At 40.8% G+C, this 22257-nt stretch overlaps 2 protein-coding genes across 2 annotated transcripts in view; both read left to right on the top strand.

Moving 5' to 3' along the window:
- LOC117511751 (probable glutamate receptor) overlaps positions 1 to 22257 on the top strand; it is a 114625-nt gene that overhangs the window by 77663 nt on the left and 14705 nt on the right. The gene's annotated exons all lie outside the window — the stretch shown is intronic.
- LOC117511752 lies at positions 11020 to 15425 on the top strand. The gene is made up of 5 exons (XM_034171650.1): positions 11020 to 11971; positions 12409 to 12556; positions 14150 to 14398; positions 14633 to 14897; positions 15076 to 15425. The coding sequence occupies exons 1-5, from the start codon at positions 11929 to 11931 to the stop codon at positions 15277 to 15279; spliced, it is 909 nt and encodes a 302-aa protein (XP_034027541.1). The 5' UTR covers positions 11020 to 11928; the 3' UTR covers positions 15280 to 15425.

Raw genomic sequence — 22257 nt, 5'->3', positions numbered from 1 at the left:
TAAGACCTCAGTAATGGCGCCCACCTCAATAGCAGGATGTAGTGGCTGGGTTATGGCATGCTGGGATATGGCTAACCTCATGTCTTCTATTTTCTTCTCAAGGTAATCCAGGAAATCTTGTGCTGTAAAAGGAGAACGAGCTACAGGTGGTTGTCCATGAATAAGTGTTGCCACCATGTCGAACAAGAACTTTAAGTTATGCTTGTTTTTGTTGATCAGATCAGGGAGATCGCTTTCTTCACCTCCCCTAGCTTAAGATATGGTCAGGTGTTTTTTCAGTGCTGTTTAACTATTTATGGCATACATTCATGCCTGACTTGGTTTTTCTAATTGTGTTTTTTGCTTCCTGGTTTGTAATGAAAATACGCATTGTGGACCGATTGTCATGGTGACGCATATTTGTAGGGGAACACTGGATGTCAAAAATTTTAGGCTTTTGATTTTGATTTGGCTAAAGTCTCCAGTAAAGTGGATGTGAGGTGGATTTTTGAATAGAAGCAACGGAACCTGTCTGTAAGGCAATAAATTATTGTACTGTGTCAGAGTAATGCCTCATTTACGCTCCATTTATGTACATAAATCGATTCACGTGTTTCAAATATTATAACATGTCCATACCTATACTTTTAGACATCCCTTATGCTGACACTGTTGATAAGAAAGCCAATGTCAGGGTGCAAGAAAGGAGACTTAGACCCACAGTCGAATCTGAGATTCAGGAAGAGCAATGCGGGTTCTGTCCTGTCATGGAGTGGTGGACCAGCTCTTCGCCTTCACATGGATATTAGAAGGAGTTTGGGAGTATGACCAACCAATCTGTGTGTTTCGTAGACTTGAAAAAAGGCATACGACCGGGTCTCCCAAGGAGTCTTGTGGAGGGTGCTGCCAGAGTATGACATACCAGAACTACTTTGGTTTCTATAGAGCCGAAGTAGGAGCTGTGTCCGCATTCTTGGTAACACATTAGACCTGTTCCCAGTGACTATTTGACTCTGCTAGTGCTGCACCTTGACACCAATCCTGAGGTGGTATTGCTCCATTTCGAACATATCCCCAAGCTTTCAGAAAACGGACATAAGTCTCCATCCATATATGTACTTAATGTTGAACACAACTGACCTGTAACAGTCAGTGTCAGTCAATATACAAATAATGAATGTTTATGAGTTCAATGGTACTAATATTTCATGATGTGAAAGCTGGAACAAACCATTCAACTCGGCTTCACCTCATTGAATGGTTTGTTCCAGCTTTCACCGAATTAAATGTTCGTTTCATTGCAAGAATGTAAAAACATCCATTTTATATAACGGCTAAAATAGAACCTTGTCATTTGACATTTTATGAATTCATAAACAACAGACAAGGGACTTACATTTTGCTGTTCCACTGCTGCTTAAGTCCAAATTGTGACATGTAGTCCAGTGATGCTGTTCAGACTTCCATAAAAAAAGACTTTGTGTAGTTCCTCAGTCCAGCCAAAAATCACGCATCTGAGAGAAAGAGGCATTAACAACACCAATGCAAAGTAGCTAGTGGATCTAACAGCACACCACAACCACCTCTCAGAACAAGAACAAATCAACATCACAAAGGCAGACATCCAACAATGAGTCTCAGGGATGAAGAGCTGGACAGCACCACAGCCTGATATGAGCCACACCTGCTGGCTGAATAAGCTAACAGTGCTTCATGTGCACCGGGCAGCATGAATGGGTAGGCTACTAACAGCAGTTACTCACATAGACTGTCTAACACAGGGCAGGAGACTCCTGATCATGACGGACCCCCACAAGGTTATGACACTCTCAATTACCTGCCTCTCCACAACATGGAAGCTCCTATCAGCCATCATAGCAACCACGTTTAGTAGCTGCATGAGTTAACACATGAGCACAGCTCAGAAGGGCATTGGAACAATGCCAGAGGATCAAAGCACCAGCTATTGGTTGACCAAGTAGTACACCAGAACTCCTAGGCAGACCAACCTGAGCACAGCCTAGATTGACTACAAAAAAGTCTATGACTTAATGCCTCACACATGGATACTGGAGTGCTTGGCACTATACAAGGCTAACAGTGCACTGATACCCATCATCAGGAACTCAGTGGGACTATGGAAGGTGTCACTGGAGGCCAACTCCAAGGAAATTCCACAAGTTACCATCAAGTGTGGATTATACCAAGGTGATGCACTGTCCCCACTGCTGTTCTGCATACACCTCAACCCCTCAGCCATCTCATCACAAAGAGCAGCAATGGATATTGATTCAAGAATGGAGTAACCATAAGCCACCTCCTGTACATGGATGAAATCAAGCTGTATGCCAAGAGTGAGTGAGACATTGACTCACTGATCTGCTTCATCGGGATCTACAGTGAGGATATTGGAATGTCACTGGGATTAAATAAGTGTGGCCAAATGGTGGCAAAGAAAGGGAAGATGATCCAGACTGAGGGGGTCGAGTTGAAGGTACAAGTACCTGGGAATCCCACAAGCCAATGGGAATCATGGTGAAGATGCAAGAAGGTCAGCCACAGCCATATACTTTCAGAAGGTAAGACAGCTCAATGGTAGGAATAAGATCTGAGCCATCAATACATATGCCCTACCAGTCATCAGATACCCATCTGGGATAACATGTTGGCCAAAGGAGGAGATAGATGCCACTGATGTCAAGAACACAAAAACTCCTCAATCCATGGAGGTTTCCACCCAAAGTCCAGCACCCTGAGGCTCTATGAGCAATTCAAGGAGGGAGAGTGAGAATTTGTGAGTGTCAAAGCCACATTCCAGGATAAGACGAGGAGCATCCATGAATACATCAGAAAGATGCCCCCCCCGAGATCAGGTGCTACAAGAATACCTTAGGCAGCTGAAGATAAACAGTGATAAGGAAGACCAAGGTCCTCCAGGGGATGAAGCATTGACAAACAGAGGAAGTTGCTGACATCAAGAAGACCTACCGGTGGCTAGAAAAAGCCAGCTTAAAGGACAGCACAGAGGCTCTGATCATCGCAGCACAAGAATAAGCCCAAAGTACCAGATCCATTGAGGCAGTAGTCTACCACAGCTGACAGGACCCAAGTTGCAGGCTGTGCAAATGTGCACCAGAGACAGTCTAGCACATAATAACAGGATACAAGATGCAAGCTGGGACGGCGTATGCTGAGAGGCACAACCAAGTTTCGGAAATCATGTACAGGAACATTTGTCCTGCATACGGATTAGAAGTCCCCAAGTTCCTATGGGAGATGTCACCAAAGGTGGTTGAGAACAACAGGGCTAAGGTCCTGTGGGACTGCAAATTCCAGCCAGACAATCAGCTGCTGGCCAACCACCCAGATATAGCACTCTGGTTGACAAAGGAACAGTTGTGATCGGTGTGGCAATCCCTGGTGACAACAACCTCAGAAAGAAGGAACACAAGAAAATAGAGAAGTCCCAAAGGCTGAAGGAGAAACTGGAACAGATGTGGAAGGTAAAGTTCAAAGGGGTCCTAGTGGTAATAGGAGTTGTAACCCCCCAAACTGGAAGAGTGGCTCCAGCAGATCCCTTTTCTTGTTGAAAGAGATTTATATACAGTGAGGAAAATAAGTATTTGAACACCCTGTGATTTTGCAAGTTCTCCCACTTAGAAATCATGGAGGGGTCTGAAATTTTCATCTTAGGTGCATGTACACTGTGAGAGACATAATCAAAAAAATCCGGAAATCACAATGTATGATTTTTTAATAATTTATTTGTTGGGAAGGTGTCGTGACACAGACCCACAACAGGGGGCGTTAATGAACGGACAATGGATAAGCCAAAAAGTAACAATTTAATGTTGTGAATCGCACAACGAAATACAGATAATAACAATATTGTGGATTGTCAATTATACACAAGGTGACGTGTGGGCAGGCTCGAAGATAGAAGACGTCTGGCGAGAGAAGAGCCGGATCCCACACAGCTTCCACCACCAACGGATCTGAAGAACACCGGAGCCGCCAAGCCCTGCGCCCCAGGTGGCCACTGTCTTCAGCAGTCAGACCCAGTACTGCTGGCAGAAACAGAAACAGATAGTGGTGGGTGTGTGAATACACACCCAGCAATCTTACGGTCTTTGATTCCTCCAGGAGGGAAAACCTCCACCTCCAGATACAGAATCACCCGTGCAGCTCCTGTCAGTCTCTTCCCTGGAAGGAGTGAGAGGCAAAGACGTCGCGCTCACACAATCCACCAATCCAGCTTCAGACTGTATCCACAGGAAAAAACGGCTGCACACAGAACAATGTTCAAACACTCAGAAAATTACAGCAGAGAACGATTACCTGAATGGTAGTTGATGAGTGACAGCTGGTATTGATGATGTGTGACAGCTGTCACTCCAGTAGTTCCGACGCCCTCTCGTGCTTGAAGCCCGCACTCCAAGCAGGGCGCCATCTGGTGGTGGTGGGCCAGCAGTACCTCCTCTTCAGCGGCCCACACAACATTATTTGTACGTTACTGCTGCAAATAAGTATTTGAACACCTGTGAAAATCAATGTTAATGTTTGGTACAGTAGCCTTTGTTTGCAATTACAGAGGTCAAATGTTTCCTGTAGTTTTTCAGTAGGTTTGCACACACTGCAGCAGGGATTTTGGTCCACTCCTCCATACAGATCTTCTCCATTTCTTTCAGGCTTGGAGTTTCAGCTCCCTCCAAAGATTTTCTATTGAGTTCAGGTCTGGAGACTGGTCAGGCCACTCTAGGACCTTGAAATGCTTCTTACAGAGCCCCTCCTTAGTTGTCCTGGCTGTGTGTTTGGGGTCATTGTCATGCTGGAAGACCCTGCCATGACCCATCTTCAATGCTCTTACTGAGGGAAGGAGGTTGTTTGCCAAAATCTCGCAATACATGACCCCATCCATCCTCCCTTCAATACGGTGCAGTCGTCCTGTACCCTTTGCAGAAGAGCACCCCCAGAGTATGATGTTTCCACCCCCATGCTTCACAGTTGGGATGGTTTTCTTGGGGTTGTTCTCATCCTCTAAACATGGTAAGTGGAGTTGATTCCAAAAAGCTCTATTCTGGTCTCTCCTGACCACATGACCTTCTCCCATTCCTCCTCTGGATCATCCAGATGGTCACTGGTGAACTTCAAATGGGCCTGGACATGTGCTGGCTTGAGCAGGGGGACCTTGCTGCCCTGCAGGATTTTAAACCATGACAGCATCATGTGTTACTAATGTCATCTTTGTGACTGTGGTCCCAGCTCTCTTCAGGTCATTGACCAGGTCCTCCTGTGTAGTTCTGAGCTTTCTCAGAATCATCCTTACCCCACAAAGTGAGATCTTGCATGGAATCCCAGACCGAGGGAGACTGACAGTCATCTTGTGTTTCTTCCACTTTCTAATAAATAATCATAACAGTTGTTGTCTTCTACCAAGCTGCTTGCCTGTTGTCCTGTAAGCTGCTTGCCTGTTGTCCTGTAGTCCATCCCAGCCTTGTGCAGGTCTACAGTTTTGTCCCTGGTGTCCTTAGACAGCTCTTTGGTCTTGGCTATGGTGGACAGGTTGGAGTGTGATTGATTGAGTGTGTGAACAGGTGTCTTTTATACAGGTAACAAGTTCAAACAGGTGCAATTAATACAGGTAAAGAGTGCAGAATAAGAGGGCTTCTTAAAGAAAAATTAACAGGTCTGTGAGAGACAGAATTCTTGCTGGTTGGTAGGTGTTCAAATACTTATTGCAGCAGTAACATACAAATAAATTATTAAAAAATCATACATTGTGATTTCCGGATTTATTTTATTTTTTTTAGTTTATGTCTCTCACAGTGGACATGCACCTAAGATGAAAATTTCAGACCCCTCTATGATTTCTAAGTGGGAGAACTTGCAAAATCACAGGGTGTTCAAATACTTATTTTCCTCACTGTATATATCTAATATATAAAGGTGACTGTGTGTGCGTGCTATGCACAGCCACAGCAATTAAGCAATCGACACCAAACTTCGTATGGTGACTGGGGGCACCAAAGGGAAGGTCACTGCAGCCCTTAGGATGAAAGTGTACATGTGCGAACATACACACACCCCTTCCTGTACGGGCACCAAAGTGAAGTCCGGGAAAATGGGAGTGAGGACCACTCTTTCTGCTATACTTAGAAATAAACTGACACTGCATTAAACTCTACACTCTGAGAACTCTACACCACTGTCTCAACAAGAAAAAGTGATGTAACAATTTGCATAGATTTTTAAAAATTAGTTACAACCTCAATTCCAATGAGGTGGGACGTTGTGTAAAATGTAAATAAAAACAGAATCCAATGATTTTCAAATCCTCTTCAACCTATATTCAATTGAATACACCACAAAGACAAGATATTTAATGTTCAAACTGATAAACTTTATTGTTTTTGTGCAAATATTTGCTCATTTTGAAATAGATGCCTGCAACATGTTTCAAAAAAGCTGGGACAGTGGTATGTTTACCACTGTGTTACATCACCTTTCCTTCTAACAACACTCAATAAGCATTTGGGAACTGAGGACACTAATTGTTGAAGCTTTGTAGGTGGAATTCTTTCCCATTCTTGCTTGATGTACGACTTCAGTTGTTCAACAGTTCGGGGTCTCCGTTGTTGTATTTTGCGCTTCATAATGCGCCACACATTTTCAATGGGTGACAGGTCTGGACTGCAGGCAGACCAGTCTAGTACCCGCACTCTTTTACTATGAAGCCACCCTACAAGGAAAACAAAGGCTCCAGACAACGCAGCTCTCAGGTTCATAGCAACACAGTGCAGAGTAGCTACCTAAACTCTGTAAGTGAGATAGAGTATCTCGTCAATAGTTTTACATCCTCATTGAAGACAACTTTGGATGCTGTAGCTCCTCTGAAAAAGAGAGCTTTAAATCAGAAGTGCCTGACTCCGTGGTATAACTCACAAACTCGTAGCTTAAAGCAGATAACCCGTAAGTTGGAGAGGAAATGGTGTCTCACTAATTTAGAAGATCTTCACTTAGCCTGGAAAAAGAGTCTGTTGCTCTATAAAAAAGCCCTCCGTAAAGCTAGGACATCTTTCTACTCATCACTAATTGAAAAAAATAAGAACAACCCCAGGTTTCTTTTCAGCACTGTAGCCAGGCTGACAAAGAGTCAGAGCTCTATTGAGCTGAGTATTCCATTAACTTTAACTAGTAATGACTTCATGACTTTCTTTGCTAACAAAATTTTAACTATTAGAGAAAAAATTACTCATAACCATCCCAAAGATGTATCGTTATCTTTGGCTGCTTTCAGTGATGCCGGTATTTGGTTAGACTCATTCTCTCCGATTGTTCTGTCTGAGTTATTTTCATTAGTTACTTCATCCAAACCATCAACATGTTTATTAGACCCCATTCCTACCAGGCTGCTCAAGGAAGCCCTACCATTATTTAATGCTTCGATCTTAAATATGATCAATCTATCTTTGTTAGTTGGCTATGTACCACAGGCTTTTAAGGTGGCAGTAATTAAACCATTACTTAAAAAGCTATCTTAGCTAATTATAGGCCAATCTCCAACCTTCCTTTTCTCTCAAAAATTCTTGAAAGGGTAGTTGTAAAACAGCTAACTGATCATCTGCAGAGGAATGGTCTATTTGAAGAGTTTCAGTCAGGTTTTAGAATTCATCATAGTACAGAAACAGCATTAGTGAAGGTTACAAATGATCTTCTTATGGCCTCGGACAGTGGACTCATCTCTGTGCTTGTTCTGTTAGACCTCAGTGCTGCTTTTGATACTGTTGACCATAAAATTTTATTACAGAGATTAGAGCATGCCATAGGTATTAAAGGCACTGCGCTGCGGTGGTTTGAATCATATTTGTCTAATAGATTACAATTTGTTCATGTACATGGGGAATCTTCTTCACAGACTAGGGTTAATTATGGAGTTCCACAAGGTTCTGTGCTAGGACCAATTTTATTCACTTTATACATGCTTCCCTTAGGTAGTATTATTAGACGGTATTGCTTAAATTTTCATTGTTACGCAGATGATACCCAGCTTTATCTATCCATGAAGCCAGAGGACACACACCAATTAGCTAAACTGCAGGATTGTCTTACAGACATAAAGACATGGATGACCTCTAATTTCCTGCTTTTAAACTCAGATAAAACTGAAGTTATTGTACTTGGCCCCACAAATCATAGAAACATGGTGTCTAACCAGATCCTTACTCTGGATGGCATTGCCCTGGCCTCTAGTAATACTGTGAGAAATCTTGGAGTCATTTTTGATCAGGATATGTCATTCAAAGCGCATATTAAACAAATATGTAGGACTGCTTTTTTGCATTTACGCAATATCTCTAAAATCAGAAAGGTCTTGTCTCAGAGTGATGCTGAAAAACTAATTCATGCATTTATTTCCTCTAGGCTGGACTATTGTAATTCATTATTATCAGGTTGTCCTAAAAGTTCCCTAAAAAGCCTTCAGTTAATTCAAAATGCTGCAGCTAGAGTACTGATGGGGACTAGAAGGAGAGAGCATATCTCACCCATATTGGGCTCTCTTCATTGGCTTCCTGTTAATTCTAGAATAGAATTTAAAATTCTTCTTCTTACTTATAAGGTTTTGAATAATCAGGTCCCATCTTATCTTAGGGACCTCGTAGTACCATATCACCCCAATAGAGCGCTTCGCTCTCAGACTGCAGGCTTACTTGTCGTTCCTAGGGTTTGTAAGAGTAGAATGGGAGGCAGAGCCTTCAGCTTTCAGGCTCCTCTCCTGTGGAACCAGCTCCCAATTCAGATCAGGGAGACAGACACCCTCTCTACTTTTAAGATTAGGCTTAAAACTTTCCTTTTTGCTAAAGCTTATAGTTAGGGCTGGATCGGGTGACCCTGAACCATCCCTTAGTTATGCTGCTATAGACGTAGACTGCTGGGGGGTTCCCATGATGCACTGTTTCTTTCTCTTTTTGCTCTGTATGCACCACTCTGCATTTAATCATTAGTGATCAATCTCTGCTCCCCTCCACAGCATGTCTTTTTCCTGGTTCTCTCCCTCAGCCCCAACCAGTCCCAGCAGAAGACTGCCCCTCCCTGAGCCTGGTTCTGCTGGAGGTTTCTTCCTGTTAAAAGGGAGTTTTTCCTTCCCACTGTAGCCAAGTGCTTGCTCACAGGGGGTCGTTTTGACCGTTGGGGTTTTACATAATTATTGTATGGCCTTGCCTTACAATATAAAGCGCCTTGGGGCAACTGTTTGTTGTGATTTGGCGCTATTGATTGATTGATAGCGGCACACAGACCTCTCCACTGCAATAAGATGATGGTTCCCGGGGAGGTTTTAAACACTTGATCTCCAAATTAAGGGTGAAGCGAGGCTGCCATTGTAGAAATAAGCTGTTTCCCCTTAAGTGCCCAGCAACTCCTGATAACTGCTGACTTCTTGCCCTTACTGTACTACGGCGATGTCGTATATATGTGCAATTCAACCAGTTTCTATAGTCCCTGACCTCAATCTATCACTGTGCCTTGAAATTCATCAGTGGTTGTCGCCGCCTCAAATAAGTTATAATGTACTGTTTTGTTAAACGCCCAGTGTGGCTCCAGTAGCTTATCGTGTCCTCTGTTTCCATGTGAACCTACACACTGGCACATACACATTAAACGCTGCAGCCACTAGCTGGTTACATTCAGTTTGAGCAAACATATGTCTGCCACACTTACTCATCTACAGCATGCAGGATTCATTGGATTAATTAATGATTAGGAATGTTCAGAAGCTGTCAGACTAGTTAAACTGTCAAAATCCAACAGCTGGCTCCTGCAGGGCACAAATCACATCCTGCACCGTTTGTTGTATGGCAGACATTCACCAGCCCTTTGTAGACTTTTGGCTGAGTGACAGCATTGCTGCAGAAGTGCTACTGAGAGTTGGTTCTACAATTCTGTGATAATATACTGGCAAAGCTTTAACAAAAAAACACAAAACAGTTACACCAAAGCTCAGTGTTTCACAATGAAATACACTGTGACTGTCAGACACAAAACATCAACAAACCAATGCATTTTTTTTTTTTGCAAATAATGTATTTCAGCATGTCTTTCATATATATATATATATATATATATATATATATATATATATATATATATATATATATATATATATAAGTTAAAGAAAGTGAGGATTTCTATATTCTGGACTCATTACATATACACAAACATTTTTCAAGCATTCTTTTGACTTTTGATAATGATGGCCAAAGAAAATGCATAGCTGAAAATGTGAGAATACTGTATTTATTTTTTTTAACGATTTATAATACAGAAATGTCAAAAGGGCAGTGTGGTAGGCAAGTGCACTTGCCTACCACAGCAATTTAAGACCATCCGTGCCCATTCTCCATGCAGTGTGGAGTTGCATCAGGAAGAGCATCCGGTGTAAACCTTGTACCAAATCATGATTGTTGAAAGAACTGAAATACCTGAAGACACAAGTTTACGTCACTGACGATGTTTTCAGGAGCATCAGATGTATTCAATTGGCGCGTTGTTTGATCAAAATTTTTTCTAAACCTGTGAGACACATCGAAGTGGACACGGTTCGAAAAAATTAAGCTGGTTTTCAGTGAAAATTTTAGCGGCTGATGAGAGATTTTGAGGTGATTCTGTCGCTTTAAGGACTTCCCACGGTGCGAGACGTCGCTCAGCGCTCTCAGCCGCCGTCGTCAGCCTGTTCAAGCTGAAAACCTCAACATTTCAGGCTCTATTGTATGGAGGACCGAAATTGTCAAAAATAAATTAATAAATAAATGAAAAAAATAAAAAATAAATTAATAAATTAATAAATAAATGAAAAAAAATATTCTAAAAAATAAATAAATGAAAAAAAATTAAAACGTGAAAATAAAAACAAAGTCATAAAAGTAAAAGACAAAAATAAAATAAAAATATATATAAATGGAAATAAAAGCATTAATAATTAAATTTGAACAAAAATAAAGATTTTTAAAAGTTTAAATGAATAAAAAATAAATAAATAAAAACGTTAAAAAATAAAAAATGAATAGAAAAGGAAATATGGAAATAAAAACTATATATAAATGGAATTAAATATAAATAAACCAATAAAAGGACTTGGTTCTTAGATTTCTTTTTTTCATGCGATCAGCATGAAATTCGTGAAGAAAAACAATTCAAATGAGGGGGCGGTCCTAAGTGTGTTTTGGGTTGGACTATTCGCTTATTGGTCAATCACATACTAGTGCAGAAATCGACTAGTACTCCTGCCAAACAACCGGAAAGAGGAAGTCACAACACAGCTTTCAATGGCGGTGAATATCACTACTATCTCGAGGGACCTTCGTTTGTTGGCTGAAAGTGATAATGTTTCCACAGATTACCTCCTGTACCGGGTGGAAGCAATATTGGAACAGTTAATTTACGTCCATGATGCAACAGGTTCGGAAGCTGATCCCGTAGTTTACAGGAATTTGTGCGAAGTTGTCGAGCAACTTAACATTCAAGTCGCAAGGTCTGGTGACAGTGGACAGGTTGGTCGCCCATTGCTGGAGCTCTCCATGCAAGCCGTGGAGACCTACTTGTCCTCGGGTCTGACAGTCCGCGAAATTTCCCACCTTCTTGGTGTAAGTGAGAGTACACTCCACCGGCGAATGGCGGAGCAGGGTATCAGGTGAGTTAACTCGACAGTGGCATATTTTATAATTTCATTATCAGTGGTGGTTACAAATACGGCATGCCTCCCACCCACACACACACTTCTTACTACCAGTTTGTCTTTGCAGAGGTTATGACTAACGTGAAGGCGAACTTTGCGCCTGTTCACCATGAAACTTTGTGTTTAGGGTTTCCGACGTGAATAATTCTACCGACAACACAACGTTGGATGCAGCTGTCACAGAGATCCTTGGTCATCATCCCAATACAGGATACAAGATGATGCTTGGACATCTCCGGGCACGAGGTATAAAGGTTCAAAGTAAGTAAATGCTTTGTAAGTCATGAAGTTGATGTACTTGGACTAAAGCTTTCATCCAGTCAGAATAGATGTGGTAAATCCAGGAAACTCTTCTTTGATTTAAATGAAGTGTCATCAGCAAATGTTTGATCAGAAAGGACAGTGTTGAAAAAACAAACAAACAAACAAACTGCAGTTTATTGTCACAAATATCAGGCAAATTAGTTTGACATTAAACAACTAAATGCACAATTTTGTTGCTAATGACACCACTCAACTAAAGTTAATTTATTTTTTATCAATTGTCAATCTGTGTAGTCTTAGAGTAATCATGACTTAGCCATCAGTGTTGATCCATTTTAATTAGTTGAGGCTTGATTCACCACTAGAAATGATTTCTTAATTTTTTTAAAGTGCAACCTTTTAAACTGCAACTTGTTTTCCTGTTTTGCATGGAGGACGGCGTGTGCAAGAATCCATGCATCGCATAGATCCACAAGGAATTATAGTCCGCACACTTCAACTGCACACTGTCAGGCGTAGAAGATATTCTGTTCCAGGTCCCAGCAGTCTGTGGCATATCGATGGCAACCATAAACTCATAAGGTAAGGCTGTTTGGAAACTAGGAAGTACATACAAATACATTTAAAACAAATTATATTGTCATGAAAAGGTTTAAAAATTAATTTCACAAAGCTACATCATTAGATTATATAGCCTTCTTAAACATAGACTAATTTTTTTTAAATGCATATGATTATAGCTTAAAGATAAGAACTCCAAAATTCAGTGTTTCTGTTTTGTACAACTTGTTGCTGCCTTCAAGTTCATATTAACTTAACAGTTACTTAACAGATCTGTCATCTGCATTCGATACCGTTGACCATGGCATTTTGATTAATAGATTGCGGGATACAGTTGGCATGTCAGGTCCTGTATTAGAGTGGTTTAGCTCTTACTTGGTTGGTAGAACTTTTAGTGTTTCTGTGAACAATGTGATGTCTGAATCTGCTGATCTTTTGTGGGGTGTCCCGCAGGGCTCAGTCCTGGGTCCGATTTTGTTCCTGCTGTATATCCTTCCTCTTGGTAAGCTGATCCAGCAGTTCTGCGATGTGTCCTACCATTTGTATGCCGATGACTTGCAGCTGTACTGTTCTTTTAAGACAACCGAAGCACAGAAAATTTGTTCTCTCATTAGTTGTCTCACTAAAATTACAGAATGGCTTACTGAAAACAGCCTGCAGTTGAATTCTAATAAGACTGAGACATTGATTGTAGCTCCAGATAGTGCTATGTCTGTCATTAAGAATCACCTTGGTAATCTGAGCAGCTCTGTTAAAGGCAGCCTGCGTAACCTGGGTGTCATTTTGGATGGAGGGATGTCTTTGGAACATCACACCAGGCAGCTCGTTAAGAACTGTTTTTTCCAAATTCGAAACATTTCCAAATTACGCAAAATGGTGGCTTTTAATGAGCTAGAGATGATTGTGCATGCATTTGTTTCTTCACGACTTGATTATTGTAACAGTCTCTTTACATGCCTCAGTAAGAAAGAGCTGGCCCGCCTGCAGGTAGTGCAAAATTCTGCTGCACGACTTCTTACCTGCGCCCACAGGAGAATGCATATTACTCCTGTCCTCAAGTCTTTACATTGGCTCCCTGTTTTTTACAGGATAAATTACAAAATCCTCGTGCTGACCTTTAGAGCTCTACATGGGCAGGCACCGGAATACATTAAGGACCTGATCCAGCCTTATGTTTCCAGCAGGAGTTTGAGGTCTTCCAATCAGAACCTGCTAATGGTTCCCCGAACTTGTTTTAAAACTCGAGGGGACAGATCTTTTAAAGCTGTGGCACCTCGCCTCTGGAATGAGCTTCCCTGTTCTCTTCGCTCACTAGACTCTGTGGATGTTTTTAGACAGCAACTAAAGACACATTTTTTTAAACTGGCATTTTAGTGTCAATTTATTTTATTGTTCTATATTTGTATGTGTTGTTTTTATTGTCTATTTATATCATGTGAAGCACTTTGTGACCTTGGTCTGTGAAAAGTGCTATATAAATAAAGCTTACTTACTTACTTACTTACTTACAAATTTTACCATCACTGAGGCAGCAACACAAATCCTATCTAAATTAATTCACATTGTGCCTCATGATGATCAAAGTGTTCCTGCTTCTTTCACTGTTTTTGACAGATGGAGAGTTGTGGTCCATGGTGGAATTGATGGCTTTAGCTGTTTAATTGTCTACCTTCATGCTGCTACTAACAACTGTGCCTCAACCGTGCTCAACAACTTCATGCAGGCTGTCCAAACATACGGAGTACCATCTCGTGTTAGGTCTGATAAAGGGGGTGAAAATGTTGAAGTAGCACGATACATGGTGTCACACAGAGGAGTGAACCGCAACTCCCACATTACTGGGAGAAGTACACACAACCAAAGGTATAGTTTCAGTGTTACTGTTATGTTTTGCTATTGAATACACCAATGTGACTTGTGTACCTTTTTAGTTTGTGCCTGTGTGTTGAGAACACTGAAGCTAATACCATACTTGCCTGCAAAAACAAGACACAGGACATTAAGTCAGAAGCATGTGCACATGTCTTGACATCACTACATAATCTTTGATGCTTTATAAAGCTTACAGGGTTTTTGTGTGTGCTTTTTTAATTCAAGCATAGAGAGGCTATGGCGTGATGTCTTTGGGGGAGTCTTAGACCTCTTCTACTCTTGCTTCTTCAATATGGAGAGTCAAGGCCTACTTAACCCAGATGATGAGATCCACATCTATGCACTACACTGGAGCTTTCTGCCACATATTCAAAGTCACCTTGAGTTCTTTAAGAATGGGTGGAATCACCACTCGCTGCAAACAGAGCGAAATCAGTCCCCTCTTCAGCTATGGACTCGAAACGAGCGTGAGAGACAAGACTCCCAACAGGTTGGTTTTTCAGGCAGAAATAAGCTTTAAGACAAGTGTAATATTGCAACAATTGAGTTCAGAAAAGTAGTCACACCGTTCCTCAGTCTTGTGCTGAAACATTCCTTCTTATAATCAACACTTAAGCAATGTAGGTGTCCAAGATACAATATTTATTTGTACTACTTTTACCCTTCAGGCAGACCTGGAATATGGAATTGACTGGGAGGGTCCATATGGTCATCACAATGAAGGTGTCGCAGTACCTGAAGTGCAGCTGCCACAGGCCTTAACCCCTGAAGAGATTCAGCAACTGCCAGATCCCCATGGGCCCTTTTCCAATGTGCTGAATGTCTACACCCAGACAGTTGACACCATACTTCAAATAACTGGTCATCATTGAAGTAGGAGTCTGATGTGGTTAAGTTTTTTTACAACTAATTTGTGTACTTATCTCTCTCCCCTATATTAAAGGTTTAATGGTTTTACAGGGGATAGATTCACTGTGGATATGGAATAATACTGATAAGTAATGCTGAATAAATAATATCTACATCCCTATGTTGAAGTTTGACTAAATTGTGTTTAACAGTTATTGGTTTCAACCTCAGAAATAGTGAAACATCAGAGTAATCTTGACAGACTGAATTTATTTCTGCACAGAGCCAAAGTCAGAACAATGCAACTAAGCCTTGGGACATAAACTTAAACATTGACATGAACAGTTAATGTAAAAATTAAAACCTGAATAAATAAAATCCATTAAGCTAACTTCCATTATGCCCATGTCTTGAACAATAACATTTTCCACTAATACTGGCCAAAACCAGCATAGGAACTTGAGATTCTCGCCATCAATTTTTGGTGAAACAACGCAAAATTGTCTGTATCTTTAGGGAGCTTTAAAGTAAAAAAACAGGTTGATGATTGTGGAAGACTTATTTCTGCCATTTCAATATAGAGATGTTGAGGGACAACATCCCACCCTGTCCAGAAGGTAACCAGGAGCTTGAGGTCATGGGAGGAGCCTAAGAAAAACAGATTACAATCAATTTAATGGAATAAGTTGATAGGATAAAAATCTAAATTATCTTACTTGTTTCAATGAAGCGTCGGAGAAATTCTAATGCCCTGTCCTGTTCTTGAAGGGTGCAGACATCATCAAAATTCTCTCCCTCCGGCCAGACAATCTTATCAAAAATCATCTAGAAAAAAAATGGGAGTGTTCCCCTGGTCAGGTCAAGCCAAATCTTTTGTCAAGCAATTATCCTATATTAAGACTATCCATTTATAAAATTAGCCATTGTTTTACTCTACCTCAGGTGTCATCTCCGTCTCCGAGGCTCTTGGGAAGAAATGGGCCACCGCATCTGGCCTGGAGCTCAGAAATTCCCAAATTCCCGTCTCCTTCAATCCCCTCTTCATCTGCTTGACCTGCCTGGAGGTCCTTCCTAGAACCTTAAAGCAGGCAGAATTAATATTTTTACTTCAGTGGGTGTAAAGGACTAACTTCACTTAAAATAATTACAGCGTCATAACAGTTATACATTTAGATGTATTCATGTTTTTACATCTCATTCTGAAGACACTTACAGCATGAATAAGGATTTGGTCCCGTAGCCACCACCTGTTTTCCGGTGTGACACAGGGCAGGTCCCAGGGCAGGCTTACAGCAAGCACCTTTGATTCGTCCTCCTCTTGAAGAATCTCATGTCCTTCCAACTAATGAAAGACAATGATAATATACTTAAATGAGGGATCAAGAACACCAAGTTAAATTTAAAACTGTTACCATAACTTTGTGCTAAGTGTCATTTTTTAAAAATATTACATAAAACAAAATTTGCCGTGGGCCACCATGTTTGTTCTATGGCATCACACTCCCAGAATGCATTGTGAGAACACAAACGGTTTGTAGAGATGGGCCTCGCCATGTTTGTGTTCATGCAATGCATGCTTCAGCTTTCAGGCTCCTCTCCTGTGGAACCAGCTCCCAATTCAGATCAGGGAGACAGACACCCTCTCTACTTTTATAATTAGGCTTAAAACTTTCCTTTTTGCTAAAGCTTATAGTTAGGGCTGGATCAGGTGACCCTGAACCATCCCTTAGTTATGCTGCTATAGACGTAGACTGCTGGGGGGTTCCCATGATGCACTGTTTCTTTCTCTTTTTGCTCTGTATGCACCACTCTGCATTTAATCATTAGTGATCGATCTCTGCTCCCCTCCACAGCATGTCTTTTTCCTGGTTCTCTCCCTCAGCCCCAACCAGTCCCAGCAGAAGACTGCCCCTCCCTGAGCCTGGTTCTGCTGGAGGTTTCTTCCTGTTAAAAGGGAGTTTTTCCTTCCCACTGTAGCCAAGTGCTTGCTCACAGGGGGTCGTTTTGACCGTTGGGGTTTTACATAATTATTGTATGGCCTTGCCTTACAATATAAAGCGCCTTGGGGCAACTGTTTGTTGTGATTTGGCGCTATATAAAAAAAATTGATTGATTGATTGATTGATTGATTCTAGGACTGTGACGTGGGGAAAACAAATATGGCGGCCTACTGTCAAATTTGTCTTAGCTAATATTTATCTTAATCATAGTGCACAAGGCTGTCATTTATTGAGGACCATGTCATTATTTTATGTAAATCTGGCAACTATATTTCGGGGGGAAAAAAATCCTCTCCAATACCTTTAACACAATGAGAATTATTAATATGAGAACTAGGTATCCAAACAATTGAATGTGACAAGTTTAGACTGACACCTACTGGAGACTGGACTGAACCTCTCTTCCTCTCTCTTACCTTCCTCCCCTCCTTCACTCTCTCTCTCTCTCTCACACACACACACACACACACACACACACACACACACACACACACACACACACACACACACACACACACACACACACACACACACACACACACACACACACACACACACACACACACTCAAATACAGCACACCTGGTCACTTCAAATCACACACATCCCAGCCCAGAGCAGCAGCAAAAGACACCACTGGTAGGACAAAAATTGACCATTTCATAGGTTGGTTTATGTTAAAAGTACTGCTTTTGTAAACTTTAAGGTATAAACTTACAAACTAAGTAGAAGTTTACCAATCTAAGATAAAAGTTAAAGATCTGATTTGAATAGTTTCTAACTTAAGTTAAAAGCTTACTAAAAGTTAAGATTCTAGTCTAAATATTTACTTTTCCATTTAAATAGAATGGAGTTTAAAAAGGTAAAAAATCTTAATATCTGGTTAGAAAGATCTAGTTTTTTAAAGGCATTACACAGTAAAATGTGTTGCTAAAATCTAAACTTATTTCATTTAAAACCTTTGTAAAATTTCCTTATTAAAATTATCTATGAATATGTATATCCAAGTTATGCTCTCATAATCTAAATTGAAAGGTTTAAATGGAGAAAGGATATTCTTTACCTTTAGTCAAATGTAGTGGCTAAATTTTTTTAATTTGATTATCGGGAAATTCATTATAAGTCAGTTATTGTCAGATAAGTCAACTTAAATTTAAACTAATGGTCATAATGTTAGTTAAAAACCTATTCAGCAATTGGAATTCAACTATTCAAATTCAACTATTCCTACACATTACCGGACCAAACAAATACTCCTCAAAAAACTAACCAAGCTGACCGTATCCTACCACAACCACCGAATTGAGTTGTGTAAACTTGACCGTTGAAAGCCAGTGGTGTCTTTTGCTGCTGCTCTGGGCTGAGATGTATATGTGTGTGTGAGTGAGTGTGAGTGAGTGTGAGAGAGAGAGGGGGGGGGGGGGACAGTATGCATAAAAATTCCTGTAACAACTTGAACTACTCCCCCCCCCCCCCCCCCCCGAAAACACTGATCACATTGAATAATTATTATTCATAAGAACTTGAGAAAAAAAAAAATTGACCCATGGTTATCTAAACAAATAGAAAATGTACAAACCAAGGTGACAACTTCACGGACATCCTGATCCACACAGTCCTGGGTTGTTAGGGTTGTCGTCTCTGGCAACCCACCAAAGAGGACATGAATTATAGCGGGGCTTAAGCCGTATAGACGTGGGCCATCGTTTAAAAAACAATGACCCAAAATACGGCCTGCCACCACAAACATGTCGCTCTCCTGGAGTTCCCAGGAGGTGGATGGTAACAGGTGGTCCTGTTCACCTTCAAAGAGCAAAGTCTTCACTCCTGAGATATAGAAAGAAAAAAAAAAAACAGAAATCCAGCCATGTAAAAAGGCTTCATACGATTTGATAGGATAACTTGAAAGAAAATCTGTCTCTTACCCTTTGCTTCATCTAGCATAAATCCAGACTGCAGGTGGCCCGTGACAGTAGACAGGACGTACCTGTTGACCCCCTCACCAATGGCAGCATCATCTTGCACAATGAGATGAGACAGGCCATAATTACAGGGGTCATAGAACGTTTCAGTTTCTAGAATAGTCTGAATACAAACACTCAGAAATGAGAAGAATAAAGAAAGTATACAAAGACAGTTGGATAATGCTGGTCCACAATCTGAGGAGTAATTCTCATCATAACAAAATTGGTGTTTTTTCTGATCATGCATGTACAGCTATTAGGTTAGCTGTGGTTACTTGTGAACACATTATATGAACACACTTGACCTGTACCTGTGAGTTTACATTGCAGTTGATTCGCCCACTGCACATGCGGCCTCTTATAAAAAGATATAATAGCCCTGTTCCTGTCCTCCACTGAATCCTGCAGATTAAGATTCAACGACAAGGGGTCGCCATCTCTGTGGGCCTCACGAGTGACATGGGTGAACAGTTGTGCTGCCTTGATGGGATCCAGCTCTGTAATCCAAGCTAAAGAACACATTTAAGTGTCAGGACATTAATGTCAATGTTGCTTAACTAACTCCACTAAATAACTTTTATGTTTTGTTTGTCAGTTTGGGATATTTAGACTGCAAATGATAAGACATATTTCCAGGATTAATGCTGCATCATTACCAATAAAATAATGGTGTTAGGCTTATGCCCCTTAAATATTCATACTTCATTGCTTCTCTAGAGAAAATGTCAATGATTATTGTGATATTGGTGGCTTGATTTGTGATGGACAATAGGTGCGAAAATTGATAATTTAAGCAAATCATGAAATCAGTTTTGTTGGGCTTACCATCTACTGGATGAACAGGACCACTTGATGGGACGTCCTGATGTGATACGCCTGCTTCTGATGAGATCATAGAAAAATATTAGAATACTAGATAAATACTTGAGCATATTGAACATTACCTGAAAAAGGGGTATTGCATTATGTCCACAAAATCTATTTTTTTTTATCCATACAATAGGATATTATTTCATATTTATTCATTTCCTTTATTTAATCAGGTAAAACACTCAATGAGATTGACATAACTTTTCCAAGAGAGACCTGGCCATATGTTGGTTATTAGAGGTGTTGCTATAGGTGGAACTTGTCATTCAAACATTATGTGGAAAGAACACCAAATACAAACCCTGAGCTGAACCTGCGTCTACACTGTCCTCAGGCAAAAGCACAACCTCATCTGAGGTCAAGGCATCTGTCCTGCTGGGTCCAGGTCTAGCCTCATTCACACCCTGTGACTGACTTCAAAGCATGCAAATAAGGTTTGGTGGTTAGTGAAGTAGCACGCTAACGCATACAGACACTTTATCCAGTTACCTTTATGAACTGCATTGGTATACATTCTTTTTTGCATTGGAAAAAATTAGATATTTAGAGCCTCAAGTTATTGTGCAAACTTACATGCACATAATAAATACACCACCAGGGTTAAAACATGACAGCTGACAAAGAATCATCATCATTAAGACTATATAAAAGTCTTTTGTCAATACCTTGCACAAGCCACATTGTGCTGCCGTATTTCTGTAAATGGAAACTCCTCTCCACAGAAAATACATCTAGTCTGAGGTCCATTGTCAGCCCTCACATCACTTGCTTCCTGTGCACAAAGAAATAAAACACCCCAGAGTGTAAAAACACAGATTTTATGGAAAATTGTTTCCATAAAACATATTTCCTGTTATCAACAGCCTGTGAATTCCAAAGCTGCAAAGCCTTTTATAGCCAAAATTGAATATAAACAGCATAAAATTAAAAATGTGACGATGCAGAGAGAAACCAGATTTTATGGAAAATGTATGCATTACCTGCTCCATGTTCAAGTTGCGCTGGAGAGGGCGAATATAGATGGTTGTTGTGTTGATTCCCAGGCTTGGATCTCTGAGATAGTTGACTGTGTACCCCGTATTGGGACAAGGTAGAGGAGTCAACTGGCGGTTTCTTGTACTTCCCCTTATCTTTAGCAGCTCAAACCCCCCCGCATCCCTTAACTTGGGGTAGGTTGAGAGAAGTACTTCCTGGAAGTGAGCCGAGCTGGATGGGTCACCTAAGAAATAAAGACCAAAGTTCTTATAAACAAATCCCTGTATACTGTAGAGATCCGGTAAATCTTGTAAAAACTAAAGTATATCTTAATTCTGTCGATAAGACCAGTCTAAAAATGCCACAAAATTACATAACTTACAATGGAAGCTCGGGCGAGCTGCACCCAGCCCTGCTCGCTGGAGGCAGTCCTTCTCGCAGCGAGTTAGTACAAGCAGGGAGTCTTTTTTTGCCAGGCAGCAAAACTGATGAGAATACCTAGTGAAGGTCAATCTTGGCTGCCTTGGTTGTGGCCTAGCTGGCTGCCTTGGCCTCGCACGGTTGTATGAAAACAGCCTTGAAACTTCAGCTACAAAAATACAATGAGGCAGCAATAAAACAATTAATTAAAACAATTTGAAGTTATGTCTAACATCAAGACAGCCTTAAATTCTGTATAATTGGATATGGCCATCAGATATTAAAATTCCTGTATTCCAAACCTATCTTAGCTTACCATCAACAGGGTGGTGTTGGCCGATGGGCTGAGTTCCTGGTATGGCAATGGCTGTGAATAATTAGAAAAAGTACAGAAAAAATTGGTATATTGAGCTTGAGTACAGCTCATTGACCATGCTGTTCATATCTACAACTACATCTCTGCGGAAAATTAAGCAGATTTGTGCCAATGAAATACATGACAGTGCTTTACTCTTTCACTTAAACACTTTATTGCACCAGTGCGCCCAACCTTTCAGGGACAATGTTACACACAAAATCATATGACTGCCATCCGTACTGCCTACACACTTGTGTGAGTGGATGTAGTGTAGATTAACTCTGCACTGCCGTTTTCCAATCTCTACAATACATCCATAACTTCAATAACCCTGCCTTAAGCTGGGCCATGCTGAAGCTACTGCGAGTTTATATTACTTTCACTAAAGTTTCTATGGCAATAGGGGCAAATATAC

Source organism: Thalassophryne amazonica, chromosome 6, assembly GCF_902500255.1.
Source record: "Thalassophryne amazonica chromosome 6, fThaAma1.1, whole genome shotgun sequence".
NCBI classification, from domain to species: domain Eukaryota; kingdom Metazoa; phylum Chordata; class Actinopteri; order Batrachoidiformes; family Batrachoididae; genus Thalassophryne; species Thalassophryne amazonica.
Note: the sequence above shows the minus strand (reverse complement) of the source record. Positions and strands in the feature narration are given on the sequence as shown.

Excerpts from the sequence above, each read along its gene's own strand:
- LOC117511752 (XM_034171650.1), top strand. The coding sequence starts at position 11,929 with ATGATGCTTGGACATCTCCGGGCACGAGGTATAAAGGTTCAAA. Across the intron at positions 11,972-12,408 it reads ACGAGGTATAAAGGTTCAAA|GACGGCGTGTGCAAGAATCC; the intron begins GTAAGTAAATGC and ends TTTTGCATGGAG. Across the intron at positions 14,399-14,632 it reads AGAAGTACACACAACCAAAG|CATAGAGAGGCTATGGCGTG; the intron begins GTATAGTTTCAG and ends TTTTAATTCAAG.